Here is a 16627-nt window from a genome sequence, read left to right as displayed (position 1 = left end):
CGGCCCGCCCGTTCCCCAGACCTGAATCCGATTAAACATCTGGGACACGTCTCGCTCCATCCACCAACGCCACGTTGCACCACAGACTGGCCAGGAGTTGGCGGATGCTTTAGTCCAGGTCTGGGAGGAGATCCCTCAGGAGACCATCCGCCACCTCATCAGGAGCTGCCCAGGCGTTGTAGGGAGGTCATACAGGCACGTGGAGGCCACACACACTACTGAGCCTCATTCTGACTTGTTTTAAGGACATCACATCAAAGTTGGATCAGCCTGTCGTGTGTTTTTCCACTTTAATTTTGTGTGTAACTCCAAATCCAGGCCTCCACTGGTTAATAAGTTTGATTTCCATTGATGATTTTTGTGATTTTGTTGTCAGCACATTCAACTTTGTACAGAACAAAGAATTCAATGAGAATATTTCATTCATTCAGATCTAGGATGTGTTATTTAAGTGTTCCCTTTATTTTTTTGAGCAGTGTATATATATATATATATATATATATATATAATGTGTGTATACATATATATATACATACATACACACACAACCCCAATTCCAGTGAAGTTGGGACGTTGTGTAAAACAAATAAAATCATAATACGATGATTTGCAAATCCTTTTCAACCGATATTCAATTGAATTCACTACAAAGACGAGATATTTAATGTTCAAACGGATAAACTTTATTGTTTTTTGCAAATATTCCCTCATTTTGAATTTGATGCCTGCAACAAGTTCCAAAGAAGTTGGGACAGGGGCAACAAAAGACTGGGAAAGTTGAGGAACGCTCAAAAACACCTGTTTGGAACATTCCACAGGTGAACAGGTTAATTGGAAACAGGTGAGTGTCATGATTGGGTATAACGGGAGCATCACTGAAAGGCTCAGTCGTTCACAAGCAAGGACGGGCGAGGTTCACCACTTAGTGAACAACTGCGTGAGCAAATAGTCCAACAGTTTAAGATCAACGTTTCTCAACGTGCAACTGCAGGAATTTAGGGATTTCATCATCTACAGTCCATAATATCATCAAAAGATCCAGAGAATCTGGAGAAATCTCTGCAGGTAAGCGGCGAGGCAGGAAACCAACACTGAATGCCCGTGACCTTCGACCCCTCAGGCGGCACTGCATTAAAAACCCACATCATTCTGTAACGGATATTCCCACATGGGCTCAGGAACACTTCGGAAAACCACTGTCAGTGAACTCAGTTCGTCGCTCCATCTACAAGTGCAGGTTAAAACTCTGCCATGCAAAGCGAAGCCACATATCAACACCACCCAGAAACGCCGCCGGCTTCTCTGGGCCCGAGCTCATCTGAGATGGACCGACGCAAAGTGGAAAAGTGTCCTGTGGTCTGACGCGTCCACATTTCACACTGTTTCTGGAAATCATGGACGTCGTGTCCTCCGGGCCAAAGAGGAAAAGGACTGTCCGGATTGTTTTCAGCGCAAAGTTCAAAAGCCAGCGTCTCTGATGGTGTGGGGGGGTGTTAGTGCCCATGGCAGGGGTAACCTGCACATCTGTGAAGGCCCCATTAATGCTGAAAGGTCCATACAGGTTTTGGAGCAACATCTGCTGCCATCCAAGCAGCGTCTTTTTCAGGGACGTCCTGCTTATTTCAGCAAGACGATGCCGAGCCACATTCTGCACGTGTTCCAACAGCGTGGCTTCGTAGTAAAAGAGTGCGGGTACTAGACTGACCTGCCTGCAGTCCAGACCGTCTCCCATTGAAAATGTGTGGCACATTATGAAGCTCAAAATACGACAGCGGAGACCCCGGACTGCTGAGCAGCTGAAGCTGGACATCAAGCAGGAATGGGAAAGAATTCCACTTACAAAGCTTCAACAATCAGTGTCCTCAGTTCCCAAACGCTTATTGAGTGTTAAAGGAAAGGTGATGTAACACAGTGGGAAACACGCCCCTGTCCCAACTTCTTGTGTATTCAGTTGAATATAAGTTGAAAAGGATTTGTAAATCATCGTATTCAGTTTTTGTTTATGTTTTACACAACGTCCCAACTTCATGGGAATTGGGGTTGCATATATATAAATAACACTCCCTGCGCTGCATGTATTAAAAATGCATTAGGCCCAAACCTTAACTCAAAACTATCACACAACATCAAGCAGCACATTTATTCAAATATTTATTATTATTATTATTATTATTATTATTATATACACACACACACACACTTTTTTTTTTGAGAGGTAGCATTAAGCTCTGAGACATCTGGCTTCTATCACCAACACTATACCTCTGCCTTTGTTGTAAGTTTCTCTAGAATTTCATATCAGACCACTCTAAATGACTTTGTTCACTTTTTAGCAGTTTAGTTACACAGAAATCTTGAAAAAAAATATGAAATTCCCCTTTAATGAGTGAATGCTATTTTCAGCAGCCACATGTGGAATACAGGAGCTACTGCATTGGAGGTGCTAAAGGACTAATGTTAACATTATGTGTGTTTCTCAGCGAGTCGTGCTTCACATGGACGCATGAACAGCACTGGAAATGCTTACTTGAATGGCCAGTACTGCTAAGCCCCTTTCACACTGGGACAATAACGAATCATTTCGGAGAGGAGGAACGCCGAGGCCTGGACACCTGGGGAAGACTACCCTCGACTTAACCGAAACTGCTGAAGGCATCATGTGTCAGAACCACAGTACAGTCACAGGACACAATACGAGTTATTTGATGACTGACAAAGCCATACGGATAAACGCGGAAAACCCGAGGAACGCGGGGCCGAGATCGGCCGAGTTAGACTCCCCGAGAGGAACGCGGGGCCGAGATCGGCCGAGTTAGACTCCCCGAGAGGAACGCGGGGCCGAGATCGGCCGAGTTAGACTCCCCGAGAGGAACGCGGGGCCGAGAACGGCCGAGTTAGACTCCCCGAGAGGAACGCGGGGCCGAGAACGGCCGAGTTAGACTCCCCGAGAGGAACGCGGGGCCCAGATCGGCCGAGTTAGACTCCCCGAGAGGAACGCGGGGCCGAGAACGGCCGAGTTAGACTCCCCGAGAGGAACGCGGGGCCGAGAACGGCCGAGTTAGACTCCCCGAGAGGAACGCGGGGCCGAGAACGGCCGAGTTAGACTCCCCGAGAGGAACGCGGGGCCGAGAACGGCCGAGTTAGACTCCCCGAGAGGAACGCGGGGCCGAGATCGGCCGAGTTAGACTCCCCGAGAGGAACGCGGGGCCGAGATCGGCCGAGTTAGACTCCCCGAGAGGAACGCGGGGCCGAGAACGGCCGAGTTAGACTCCCCGAGAGGAACGCGGGGCCGAGAACGGCAGAGTTACACTCCCCGAGATGAACGCGGGGCCGAGAACGGCAGAGTTACACTCCCCGAGATGAACGCGGGGCCGAGATCTTTTTCCGGTTGTAACGAACAGGTTTTACGTCATGGCTAGCTGGCTAACTACGGTGCTAGCTTACAGTGTATAGCATTAGCTAACTAACAAGGCAGCCGAAGTGACCAGGAACGCCAGTTACGTGGCTGGAATTAGGGATTGGGAATTATGTTCCATGTGCGCGACAGTCGTTCGTTTTTACACCGCGGCCCTTCGCGTCTTCGGACGGAGCTCGAGTCACGGTCTTGCTCGAATTTTCCCGGTCCACCTTAAATGGTGCAGCAGTTACATTCTGGCCCCACGGCCTCCGCACCATTTAAGGTGGAACGGGGGAATTCGAACAAGCCCGTGACTCGAGCTCCGTCGCCTCGGCCTCACAGGCCGCCGCGCCGCTCACACCCGTAAACACGGCCGACCGCAACGGAGCGTCTCCATTCGCTCGGAGCCGTTTATTTACACGCTGCTCCGGACTCCCGGCCACACCGCGGCGGCCGAAGCCGCCCAGCTCGTCATTTAACCCCGCCGAGCTGCCCTGTCGCCTGCCTGCAGCGCCATTTCCTCGCTCTCGTTTTTCCGCTCAGGCACTGCGAGGAGCGGCTTAGGGACCTCGAGGGCCTCCGCGCCGACACAGACCGCCCGAGCGTCGTCCCTGAGAAAAATGAACGTAAACATTTGGACCGAGTCTTTATTCGGGACATTTTTTTCTTACCGGCGATGCCTTTCCGGCTCGTTCTCGTCGGCGCCGGCGCGCTGGAGTAAACCCGTTAGAGAAAGCGACTCTCGGTACGGCTTTCTAGTCGGGCGCCATCAGCATCTCCTCTCCTCGCTTCCTGTTCGGCAGACCGGATCCCGTTTCTGTGAGAAGCGCCGGCGGCTCCTCAGAAAGGCGGACGCGGGATTTTAAAACATGAATCCTGTTTATTTCAGAAAAATGACCCGGGATTTTCATTCAGCTTCTTCTTGAATAACTAGTCAAATTAGGCGGCAGAGTGAAGGACTATTGTTCTCAGAGGAGGGAGATGTTTTGGCGGATTAATATGAGCGCAGTGAATAATGGCGACGCGTCTTCGCGCCCTCGCCGTGTTCAGCTCGTTAGCTCGCAGTTTCTCCGCCGTTTCTCCGGAGATTCTCCGCCGTTTGTCCGTTAATATACTGCGTGTGGCCGCCGGAGCCCCCGATTCCGAGCGGAGCTGCTCTGTCTGTGAAAACACAGCCGAAGTGTTTCCTGTGGTTCGGCGATGTGTCCGCAAGCTTCGGTCTGATTCCTTGATATTTGTTTAAATTCATTTCATTAATAATTTTGCCTTTTGCTTTAAAGGCGTGTTTAATTGTGAGAGTTGCGGGAAACATTTCCGAGGTCGGGCCTGTGCCGAGCGAGTCCAGTGGACCCAGTCCTGCTTCCAGCAGCCGAAGCTGAGGCGGCAGAGCCGCTGGGTCCAGTTCGAGCTCTCGCGCGTCCTTCGGCCTGTTTACAGTCAAGTAATCAATAAGAGAGAATAAACCGATGTTATTGAGATGTTGCTGAGTTTGTGCCCGTTGTAAACACATCTTTTGAAATAAAATATAAAGCGTTGTCTTCGCGGCGTCTCAGCGCTGTTGATAAAATGCATTTTAAATGTGGAAGAACTTTTGATCCATTTGCCCCACTTTTCCTGAATTCACCTTCCAGCTGCACATTTAGACGAATTGCGCAACTCCACTGGTCAGCCAAGCTCACACGGTCATGCTGCAGCTCGCCCAGGGCAAGTCCGGTTAAATGATGAATTTAGAAAATTAAGAACAATTTAGTTAAAGTGACCTGGCAGAATTAACCTGCCATTAGTTTTCAGCTCATGATTTTTAAATGTTTGCTTTATTGTGGTATGAATTGCACCTTAAATATTAAATATACAACTATGCATAACTAACATTTTACTTTAATTTACTTCAAAAAACTAGTTTTATGCTTTAATGCCTTCAGCAGTTTAATAGAGGATGAACTTTTTAGGTCAGATTGTACAATGTTTTGTTTTTTAAATGAATTATAGTTTGTTTCCAAATGTTTTGTAAAATGAAGGTTTTATGTGACGTTTGACTCAGTCAGTGTATTATTTAATCTGAATGCTGTATTTGAAGCAACTGCATCGGATAAAAAAACAACTAAAATCCATTTTATAAGCCGCATTGGTCATATATTTCCTCAAAGGGATTCATCGGACAGTTGTCACATTAACATATGAAATATGACAGCTGTGCTCTTAAATCTTTACGGTTTAATCATTTTTAAAAATAAAGGTACTTGACCAAGAATCCCAATATAAAGAAGCAGAAAACTGAAAAGAGAAACTGCAGCCAGAACCTGGGAGTTTAGGTGAAATCAGTGTAATATCTCCTCATGCAATTTAATGTTATAATAATTTTAATAAATGTTTTTTAGAACGTATTTGGTTAATATGGCAATATATTCCAAAGTACATTTTAGTGTTTGGAATGTATTTCAGCATGGACTGCAGTTCATTTAAATGTATTTCAAATATATAAAAATGTACAGTATATGGATAAAATTCTGGGACACACATCTTAATCATTGAATTCAGGTCTTTCCTTCAGTCTCTTTGCCACAGATGTATAAAATCAAGCCACCTAGCCATGCAGTCTGCCTTTACAAACATTTGTGGAAGAAGAGGTCATTCTAAAGAGCTCACTGAATTTAAATGTAGTGCTGGAATAGGATGCCAGCATTGCAAGCTCCTAAACATTTCACCATCGAAGTAGTAGTATTGAAAAGTGGAAGCTTTTAGGAACCACAGCAACTCAGCCATGAAGTATCAGAGCACAAACACCATCACAGACTGCTTCAGCATTCAGAGCCCTGACCTCATCCCCATCAAACACCTTTGGGATGAACAAGAATGAAATTGTGAGCCAGGACCTCTCGGCCCACATCAGTGTTTGACCTCAAAAATGCTCTTCTGGATGAACGGGCAAAAATTCCAAAATCATGAAGAAAGCTTCCCAGAAGAGTGGAAGCTGTCATAGCTGCAAAGGGGGACAAACTCTTTATGAATGCCTATGGATTTAGAATAGCACATCATAAAAGCTCCTGTAGGTGCAATGTGTCCCAGTACAGTCTGTTCTCCTACGGGGTAAAGAGAAGTTGGAAGATGGTCATGTAAAATTGAATTAAGACTGTTTTGAGAACATGAAGTGACAGAACCCTCTTTAGATGACCTCAGGACATGGGCCTTATAAGTCAGAACATTAACCTTGCTGACATCCACAGCCATAATATTTCATATATTATCTCAATTTTGTCAAATTCATACTGTGAGATTATACAGACTCAGTACATTCAAATTCTTTATTGGTTGTGGAAGGACGAAAAGTAGTTGGATCCTTCAGAAAAGACTGTCAGGACATCATGGTTTCATGTGTCCAGAACAGAACTGAGTTACATCTTCCAGTCATTTCTTTAAAGTTAGTGTCATGGTTCAGCCAATGACCCATTGAAGTGTCTGTGAGGTAAAGTTTGAGCCCTTTTTGAATGTTGATGCTTATCATCCAACACGAGGTGAATTCTTTATATGGATGATGGATATGTGATGAATTATTGTGCTCAGCATTTTGTTGTGTTTTATTTTTGTGTTTAAGTAATGTAAATAAAAAAATAACAATTGGAAAAATAAGTTTCTAAACAAGAAAACTGTCACACATAAAATATGACTTTAGTCTAGAGATAATTCAATTATACATTATACACATTCGTTTGTAAGATAAATGAACACAAATAAACTGATTATAACATTAAATATTTAATTAACATTTGTTCCAGGCAAAGTCCTCTTAATATTTTACATGAAAACTTATATACATTGAATTATCTGCAAAACCTATTTTACAAAAGTGTACTTATCCTTTTTAACCCATCTTAAAACGTAAAGATTTGAGATGGATTCTCATCCTACACGTTTGTGCTTTCCTATCTTTATAAAACAGTTCTGAAGGTAACGGATTCAGTAGTCAGAACACTTCAGGAGGTCATATCTCACATACCCAACTTTGTCCGTCTGTTGCTTGCTGGTCATTCTTCAGTAGAACTTTTCTCGGCAGAAATAGACTTTTTGATTATTGAAAACCAAGAATTCATATTGCCTTAAGGATCTTACCCTTGTAAGGAACACATCATGAGAGTCCACTGGGACCCCACCGAAGGTCTGGTCCATGAAGCGAGGATATCCCTTATCTATCTGCTGTGTCTTAACATCCAGCCTGAGAAAAAGAACAAGAGCAGTGGAAAAGTTTCAGTGGAAGACTGACCCACGGAAAATGTTACTTTTTTTGTTGAGGTAAATTATTTGAATAATGTCTCCTGATATCTTTAGAAAGACTTGTTCTCACCTCCAGAAGTTCTCCCCACTAAACAGGATCACTTTGCCTTTCCCCCTCTGCAGTGCACCCTCCACCTTCTGCAAAGTGCTAGGAAGGCCAAGTTTCTCAATTCTGCGTGGTCCCTGGACCTCCTGTCCGTTGTACACCCAGAACTGAGTGTCTGAGGAAACAAGATAGATGGAAAAGCTCAGATGTGCATCTGAATTTGTTTATCATATCATCATGATATGACATGCTGTTACCTGCAAAGAAGTAGATCTTTTTGGTCAGATGGTCCTCAAAAGCAGTGTTGATCTTATCTGGCAGGGCAGGCCAGCCCCATTTTTTATCTGGTTGTAGCACACCAGAGTTTTCCATCACCTCGGCCTTCACTGGTGCAGGAAGTGTAGGTCTTTCCCAGGAAGATGAAGGGAAACTGACATGGCTCACCCTCAGAGTTTCCACCAATCACTGCAGTGTCTGTGAGCCAACATCAGTGCAGTATTAAATCAGGTGCTGATGAACATCAACTGTATGTTGGAGCTGTTTCTTTGAGCTACATGACTTGAGTACATCAAGTTAACCAGTACAGAGGAAATAAGTCTCTCACCTCGATTAGGACAGAACCCATATTTTTTATCGGTGTCAAAGTTGGCTGTGGTCGCACACCAGCGATACCCATCAGAGCGTCCTTCTGTGGTGCAACTGTCATATTGTTTCCCCAGAAATGTGAAAGGGAAGACACACTGAGCTCCATCACTGTTGCCTCCAAATGTGAACAGAACTGTAGAGACAGAGAGACTTCAGTAATGATCACAATCTCATACGCTATAGCACTACTCATTGACTTACGGTTTGGAGAGTTAATAGAAATGGAGTGATACGCTGTAGTCTTAAATAAAGGTGCCAAAAAGAGTTCTGTGGAGTGATACCATGTCTATTCCCTTACAGAACTTTTAAATGTATATTTTAAAAGTGTGCCTCCCTCTGATATAATGATGACAGCACAACTGTTCTTAACATCACTGATTAGGATTTATTCCTAAACGTGAGAACTGTAATACAGAATTACACAAGCAAAAACCAATAAGATAAAAACAAATGTACAATTGTGCATAAATGGCTTATTTAAACTCCAATATAATACCCTTTAACTATGAAATAAATGTAAACTTATACAAAGAAATATTTCTTGTGTTGTAGAACTAACAATGGTTATTTATTCATTATGAATTAGCTCTTTGTCCTTGTCAATGTTTGTCCTTGTTCAATATGAACCTTTATCTTCGTTTTAAACCACATTAACATATCCTTAGTTCAACATATATGACGAAATTGCATACAAATATCCATTTGTATTAGAAACGGTTTAACTTAAGGTTTACATGAAGGTTTAGCTATGTGCCTATTAGCGACATTAGCAGCAATGCAATATTTCAACTTCACTTATACCAAATAACATATAGAAACAGAACACAAACCTCATTGGCTGCATTAAATAACACAGGGAGGGAATAGCTTCCTTTGGAGTGTTTCTTGAACAGATTAAACACCTTTTAACACTTGGCCATAACTTCAGAAAGCTGTGACAACCGAACTTTCTACTACTTGTATATATCCGTGCATATAATGGGTCCCCCCGGAAACCTTTGCAGACATATAGTTCCGCCTACATTCTTAATGTCCTTGGCGGTATGAACCAAAACGAAAGGTGTACTACATGAAAATATGCACTGCTATTGTAGGCAGTTACACTCCCACCAAATCTATGATTTTACTCTAAGTTACTTAGAATGAAAATTTACTATGCAGAAAACAAACAAACGTTAGCTTCGGGACTTGAGCTCCCTAGGCATGTTCACCAGACTGTACCTTGAGGGAGACAGAGAGAGAAGAAACAAGGAAAGAAAGAGAGAGAGATTGGGGCCTTCAGGCTGCTTCCAGCAGCGTCACCGTTTTATGAACGGGTCTCTCGAGGTGGACAGGTTTGGAGACGCGTTTTCCCTTCTCATCGAGGTTGGAATCACTGATAAGCAACTTCAGTCTTCTGACCTTTCCATCCTTTCCTGGGTATACTTCGATGACCTTAGCTAACTTCCACTGGTTACGTGGTGTGGTATCTTCTTGCAGGAGAACAACGTCACTGACCCTTGCATCTCTGCGATCCTTTGTCCACTTCTGTCTGTGTTGAAGGTTCAGGAGGTACTCCTTTTTCCACCGACTCCAGAAGAGGTTGGCCAACAGCTGAACACGACGCCATCTCTTGCGGAGGTAAAGATCTTCCTTGATGAACCTTCCAGGAGGTGGAGCGAGAATAGTTGACTTCATTGTCAAGATGTGATTTGGGGTAAGGGGTTCTGGACTGGATGAGTCATTAAGACAATCAGTGGTCAGAGGTCTGCTGTTGACAACTGCCATAACTTCATACAGGAATGTTCTTAGCGAGGAGCAGTCAAGTTGTCTGGCTGACTGTTCCAGGATGGATGTCAAGACACTTTTGATGGTGCGAATTTGTCTTTCCCAGACTCCACCCATGTGACTTGAGGCTGGGGTGTTCATGATAAACTCACATCCAAGCTCCTTGAGCTTTTCCTGATCTTCCTCCTTCAGTGCTTCAGCAAACTCACGTCTAGCTCCAACAAAGTTTGTCCCTTGATCACATCTTATCTGGCGTACCATTCCACGAATGGCGATAAATGAACGTAGAGCATTAATGAAAGCATCCGTGGTCAGGTCGTCAAGCATCTCAATGTGAACTGCTCTAGAACACATACAAGTAAGTAACAGCCCATAACGTTTTAGCTCCTTTCTTCCCTCTTTAATGTAGAATGGTCCAAAACAATCCATGCCACAGTAGGTGAATGGAGGGGTGGTTTCCATCCTGTCTTCTGGGAGATCTGCCATCCTTTGCTGTTCTGGGCTTCTTCTGAACTTCCTGCATGTCGTGCACTTATAGACATGGGATGATACTGCCTTGCTGCAGCCTAGTATCCATATGCCATTGGATCGGAGTGCATTCATCGTCATTCCTCGTCCCTGATGGAGCACCCTTTCATGATGGTGCTTGATGAGTAATGCTGACACATGACAGTCCTTTGGAAGGACCACTGGATGCTTAACATATGGATGTAGAGCAGCATGGGTTAAGCGGCCTCCCACCCTGAGGATACCTTGACCATCAAGAAATGGACTTAATCTGTAAAGCTTCTTGAACTTGTCCTTACCTTGTGTCTCCTTTGAGAAGAATGCTTCTTGAACCATCTTGATTATGGTCAGCTCTGCTTCTCTCCTTTCCTCTAGGCTAGTGACTTCACAGGACCTTGGCTGAAGACCCTTGATTTCTTTCACATGTCGCTTGAGTCTGGCAATAGCTTTTACTATTCTGGACCAGTCAGAGAACTTGTGCAGGCGATCTAACAACGACCTTGTCTCCTTTGCATAAACATTGTGGACCTGGACCTTCTTGAGTTCAGGATCACTACTTGAAATTTCTTCCATCTTAATTTTACCTCTTGGTAGCTCCTTCTGCCACAGAAACCTTGGGCCAATGAGCCAGTCAGAGGATACAAGCTGCTGTACTGTTAGACCCCTTGAGGTGTAGTCTGCTGGATTATCTTCAGAAGCCACATACTTCCATTGTGTGGATTCTGTGCTTTGCTTGATGCGTTCAACACGATTTGCTACAAATACATTAAATCTTCTGGCTTCATTATTGATGTACCCAAGGACAACCATGGAATCAGTCCAGAAGAATTCTTGTAGACAATCTAATTCCAGTTCTTTTTTGAGCATGTCACTGATGCGGACGGCTACTACTGCTGCCGATAGTTCAAGCCTTGGCACGGTTGTGACCTTGGTGGGGGCAACTCGTGCTTTCCCCGTAACTAAGGAACAGTGGACTTCACCTGTTTCACTGACTGCTCTGAGATATGAGCATGCACCATAGCCCGACACACTGGCATCGGAGAAATGGTGAAGCTCATAATACTGTACATTGAAGCTTGCTGGAACGTAGCATCTTGGGATCTTAACATTAACCAGGGTTTGTAGATCTCTGAGCCAACATTCCCACTGAAGTCGCAGGTCATCAGGTAAGGTATCATCCCAGCTGATCTTATCCCTACACATCTGCTGTAGGATCTGCTTTCCAACTAGAATGAAGGGTGCCACAAATCCGAGCGGATCAAAGACTGAAGCAACTGTGGACAAAACTCCTCTTCGGGTAAATGGTTTGTCTTTGATGACCACTCTGAACTGAAACTCATCAGAAGTCACGCACCACTGCACACCAAGGGCTCTTTCTATCTGCAGTTCACCAAGTGCCAAATCTTTGTCTGTTGCAGCTTCAGCACATTTTTCTTTAGGAATGGTGGCAAGGACTTCCTTGCTATTAGAAATGAACTTGTGCAGTCTGAGGTTGCCTGTGCTGCAAAGCTCTCTTGCTTCTTTCACCAGCTGGATTGCTTCTTTCGTGGATGTTACACTCGTCAAGCCATCGTCAACGTAAAAGTTCCGCTGTATGAATTTGATGGTGTCATCACTGAAGTATCCTTCTCCTTCAGCTGCGATGTGTTTGAGTGCATAGTTGGCACAGCCAGGTGATGAAGCTGCACCGAACAGATGGACCTTCATTCGATAGGTGGAGGGTTGGACGTCAAGACTTCCATTTTCCCACCAAAGGAACCGAAGATAATCTTGGTCTTCTGGTTTCACGTGGAACTGGTGAAACATTCGCTCAATGTCACACATGACTGCAACCTGGCCTCTTCGAAAGCGAAGCAGAACTCCCACCAATGTGTTTGTCAGCTCTGGACCTGTCAAGAGATGGTCGTTCAAGGACGTCCCTTGAAACTTGGCTGAGCAATCAAAGACCACTCGTATCCTCCCAGGCTTTTGGGGATGATACACCCCATGATGCGGGATATACCACACTGGACCTTTGTGGATGTCTTCTTCTGCGACCCTTTCTGCATCTCCACGGATTATGGTCTCATTCATGAAGGCCTTGTAGTCTTTATTATACTGCTCATTCCTTCTCAGTTTTCTTTCCAGACACTTGAGACGATGGATGGCACACACCTTGTTATCAGGTAAGTTGGGTCTGTCACCTTTAAATGGTAAAGGCATTTCATAATGACCATCACTTTTATGTACAATTCCCTGCTTCAATTTTGATAAGAATCTGAGATCTTCTTGAGAGACATGGTCAGTTTCGGAAGCTCTTTCAGCGAAGTCAGATTCCAGTACCTTGATGACATCTGCGGGTAAAATTACTTCTTTGATCTGTGTTCTACAGATGTAATGCACTTCACCTGTGAGGTCTGATGAGGACTGAAGACCTGGCATCACTTGCTTCACTATGACTTGATGGCTTACTCCAATTGCATCTCCAAAGTTCAGGCATGGATCACCGTAGCCGACCACACTCCATCCCAAGTCTGTTCTCTGTCCAAAGGGTTGATTGTCTTCACCGGGCAGCACTTGTCTTGGTACAAGAGCTTGAGGACAATTGTAGCCAATTAGCAAGCCGATGTCACAGCTTTGCTGAGGAGCAATCTCGTCTGCAATATGTTCAAGATGAGACCATACCTTTGCCGTCTCTGGTGTAGGGATATGGTTTCTGTTTGCAGGTATAAACTCTCTAGAGTAGGTCACTGGAAGTGGGATTATCTTATCTGAATAGAACCCTCTCACTTGTAAACCAGTGAGTTTCTGACAGGACACAACTGTGTTTCTTGAAGCTAGTGTAGAGATTCTTAGCTGAACTGGTTCGCTCCTTGTATTGAGTGCCTTTGCAGTCTCTTCAAGGATAAAAGTTGTGTCACTTTGCGTATCAAGAAGTGCATACACAAGAACTTCACTATGTGGCTCTGCCATGGTGGACACCCACACTGGAATTATTGTGGATGTATGAGTGTCTCTGCCATTCTGGGTGACTCTATGAGATGTTGCTTCACGTGATGTGCTTGGTGCTAGATCTTGTGGCTGATCTGCCTTCCCTTCCCTTGACTTGTCATGGTCTCTAGCTCCACCAGTCCTTGCTTGCATCCTTTCTTCCTTTGTACGATTATCATGGAGGCATGTCGGATGTCCTTTCTCACACAACCTACAGATGTTCCTGTCTCCACAGTCTTTGGAACGATGGCCAAACTTCAGACAGCCAAAACACAACTTCTTCTCTTGGACGAACTTTAGTCGTTCTGTGATTGCCTTCCTTATGAACTTACGACACTCAGACAGACCGTGCCCTACCTTCTCACAGAAGACACAGCATGTGGCATTGGCTTTCTCATTTGCGCTCGTTGCCAAGGCCTTCGCTCCAGGACTTCTGTTCTTTAAAACTTTACCCTTCTCTCCTTCACTTGGTTTCAGTGCATGGAGAGATGTGATTGGATTGCATGCAATCTTGGCCTCCCGTGTGAGGAACTGGACAAACTGGCTGAAGCTTGGGAATGTTTGACTTTCTTCCTCCACTTCCATGACCTTTCGGTTCCACCTTGAAGTCAACCAGTCTGGAAGTTTAGCAAGTATTTTCTGGTTCTCATTGTAGTCATTTAGCACTTCAAGACTTTTGATTTGAGGCATTGCGGACTCACAGCTGCGAAGGAAGTCAACAAATTCTTGAAGTTCCAGACTGCCTTTAGCACTTATCTTGGGCCATGCATCAATCTTATCTCTGAAAGCCTTGGCGATGAGGAACGGACTACCGTATCGCTCCTCCAGGATGCACCATGCTGCAAGGTAGGCTGATTTAGTGCCTAGTAGGAAGTAGCTCTCTATGGCTTTCTTCGCAGATCCACCCACATACTTGCGTAGATAGTATATCTTTTCTTCAGCTGGTATGCTCTTCCTGTCAATGAGGGTCTGAAAGGAAACCTTCCAGTCATGGAATCTGAGTGGGTCACCGCTGAACATTGTTGGTTCAGGTACAGGCATGCGGCTAGCATTAATGGATTCTGTGAGTGCTCTAACAAGAGCTGCTGTGTTGTCTTCAGCTGGATGCATTACAGCTTGTGGTGGAGAATGGTGCTGTGTTGGGCTTAGTTCCTGCTTGACTTTCTCTTTAATTCTCACAGGAACAGATTTATGGAGCAGCTCATTTATGTCGTCATCGGAGCATTGACTCTGTTTAGATGTTTGACGTGAGCTCTCGCTCTGTTCATATACTTGCTGTCGTGCCTTGGCAGCCTTTAGTTTCTTAATTGTCTCGAAACGTTCTATTTCTCTGCGTTTGGCTTCTAGCAGTCTTTGTCTCTCTGCAATCTCAGCCTCCTGTTTAGCCTTTAGCTGGGCAGCTTCAGCTTCCAGCCTCTGCAATTCTTCAATATGATGTTCTTGCTCCAGCAGTACTTGTAGGGTGGCTTCATTGGCGGCAACTTCGGCAGCTGCACTCTTTCTGCTGGCAGAAGTTAGACGGGAATGAGTAGAAGCCTTAGTACTGTGAGAGCTGATGCTCTTCTTGGTGGACCTTGTCTCATCACCACCTTGTTCTTCATCCCCGTGACCATTTATTGTGTCTAAAATTGCCATTGCTTGCTTAACAATCCTCTGTGTCACTGTTTCACAGGTGTCAACTCTACGGCGTGTGTCATTGTCAGGAACACTCTTCCGTCGCAACTCTTCATAAACAGCATTCACACTCCTTGAAGCATCATTTACTTTAGTGACATGTTCATTCAGTAGGTCGGCTGAGCATTGATCACTTAGCATTTGGTTGGCTTTCTTTGTGACCTCCTTCCACCTTTCATAGCACACACTGAAACGACGTGCAATTCTTTTTACTTGCTCATCGTGCAGTTCTTGACCCTTTTCCGACATCTTGCGGACTCTTTGGTCTCTATTCGGCACTTGTGGAGGAACAAAGTCATAGCCACTTGCTCCACCAGTTACTGGTGAAGGCATGTCTGCGTGAAGCTGCAGCTCATCTCTGTCACTTGGCTGTGGGTTCATGTCCGTACAGCTCTGCTGCGTATGCATATCTACAGACTCTCTTTCAATCTCAGACATCCTTTCTTGTTACTGTAAATCACTGCTCTCTGGTGCTGTCCTCTGGAGCATTGAGTTCTCACTGTGCCTCCCTCTGATATAATGATGACAGCACAACTGTTCTTAACATCACTGATTAGGATTTATTCCTAAACGTGAGAACTGTAATACAGAATTACACAAGCAAAAACCAATAAGATAAAAACAAATGTACAATTGTGCATAAATGGCTTATTTAAACTCCAATATAATACCCTTTAACTATGAAATAAATGTAAACTTATACAAAGAAATATTTCTTGTGTTGTAGAACTAACAATGGTTATTTATTCATTATGAATTAGCTCTTTGTCCTTGTCAATGTTTGTCCTTGTTCAATATGAACCTTTATCTTCGTTTTAAACCACATTAACATATCCTTAGTTCAACATATATGACGAAATTGCATACAAATATCCATTTGTATTAGAAACGGTTTAACTTAAGGTTTACATGAAGGTTTAGCTATGTGCCTATTAGCGACATTAGCAGCAATGCAATATTTCAACTTCACTTATACCAAATAACATATAGAAACAGAACACAAACCTCATTGGCTGCATTAAATAACACAGGGAGGGAATAGCTTCCTTTGGAGTGTTTCTTGAACAGATTAAACACCTTTTAACACTTGGCCATAACTTCAGAAAGCTGTGACAACCGAACTTTCTACTACTTGTATATATCCGTGCATATAATGGGTCCCCCCGGAAACCTTTGCAGACATATAGTTCCGCCTACATTCTTAATGTCCTTGGCGGTATGAACCAAAACGAAAGGTGTACTACATGAAAATATGCACTGCTATTGTAGGCAGTTACAAAAAGCACTAATAAATATTTTAAAAATCCATAGTGAAGTTCTTTTTTTCAGAGCAAAAAAACTCTTATTTTATG

General features: G+C 44.2%; 2 protein-coding genes across 11 annotated transcripts in view; both read right to left on the bottom strand.

The window, feature by feature from the left end:
- The window catches only part of znf335 (zinc finger protein 335), a 36157-nt gene extending 28289 nt beyond the window's left edge, over window positions 1-7868 (bottom strand). For 7 of the 9 annotated variants that reach the window (XM_037535869.1, XM_037535871.1, XM_037535874.1 and 4 more), the window contains exons 1-2: window positions 7737-7868; window positions 7505-7607 (exon numbers count right to left, since the gene is read on the bottom strand). In XM_037535869.1, the coding sequence (XP_037391766.1) occupies window positions 7505-7524 (20 nt within the window). In that variant the 5' untranslated portion in view covers window positions 7525-7607; window positions 7737-7868. Of the gene's footprint in view, window positions 1-2527; window positions 3870-4068; window positions 4197-7504; window positions 7608-7736 lie in introns of those variants that run through there. The other 2 variants (XM_037535876.1, XM_037535877.1) reach the window with 2 other exon arrangements.
- Window positions 7869-8381: 513 nt separating this feature from the next.
- On the bottom strand, window positions 8382-16546 carry LOC119262710. Of its 2 annotated transcripts, XM_037535867.1 has the most exons (3): window positions 16281-16546; window positions 9188-15854; window positions 8382-8490 (listed from the first exon to the last, which is right to left on the bottom strand). In XM_037535867.1, exon 2 carries the CDS (start codon window positions 15711-15713, stop codon window positions 9636-9638), a length of 6078 nt encoding a protein of 2025 aa, XP_037391764.1. In that variant the 5' UTR covers window positions 15714-15854; window positions 16281-16546; the 3' UTR covers window positions 8382-8490; window positions 9188-9635. The 2 variants fall into 2 exon arrangements, with proteins under 2 accessions (XP_037391764.1, XP_037391765.1); XM_037535868.1 differs by lacking the exon at window positions 8382-8490 and adding an exon at window positions 8499-8761 and having other exon boundaries at window positions 9188-16546.
- Window positions 16547-16627: the final 81 nt, after the last annotated feature.

This window comes from Pygocentrus nattereri, chromosome 28, assembly GCF_015220715.1.
Source record: "Pygocentrus nattereri isolate fPygNat1 chromosome 28, fPygNat1.pri, whole genome shotgun sequence".
In the NCBI taxonomy this organism is placed as follows: domain Eukaryota; kingdom Metazoa; phylum Chordata; class Actinopteri; order Characiformes; family Serrasalmidae; genus Pygocentrus; species Pygocentrus nattereri.
The sequence above is the reverse complement of the archived record's forward strand: the minus strand, read 5'-3'. Positions and strand labels throughout refer to the sequence as shown.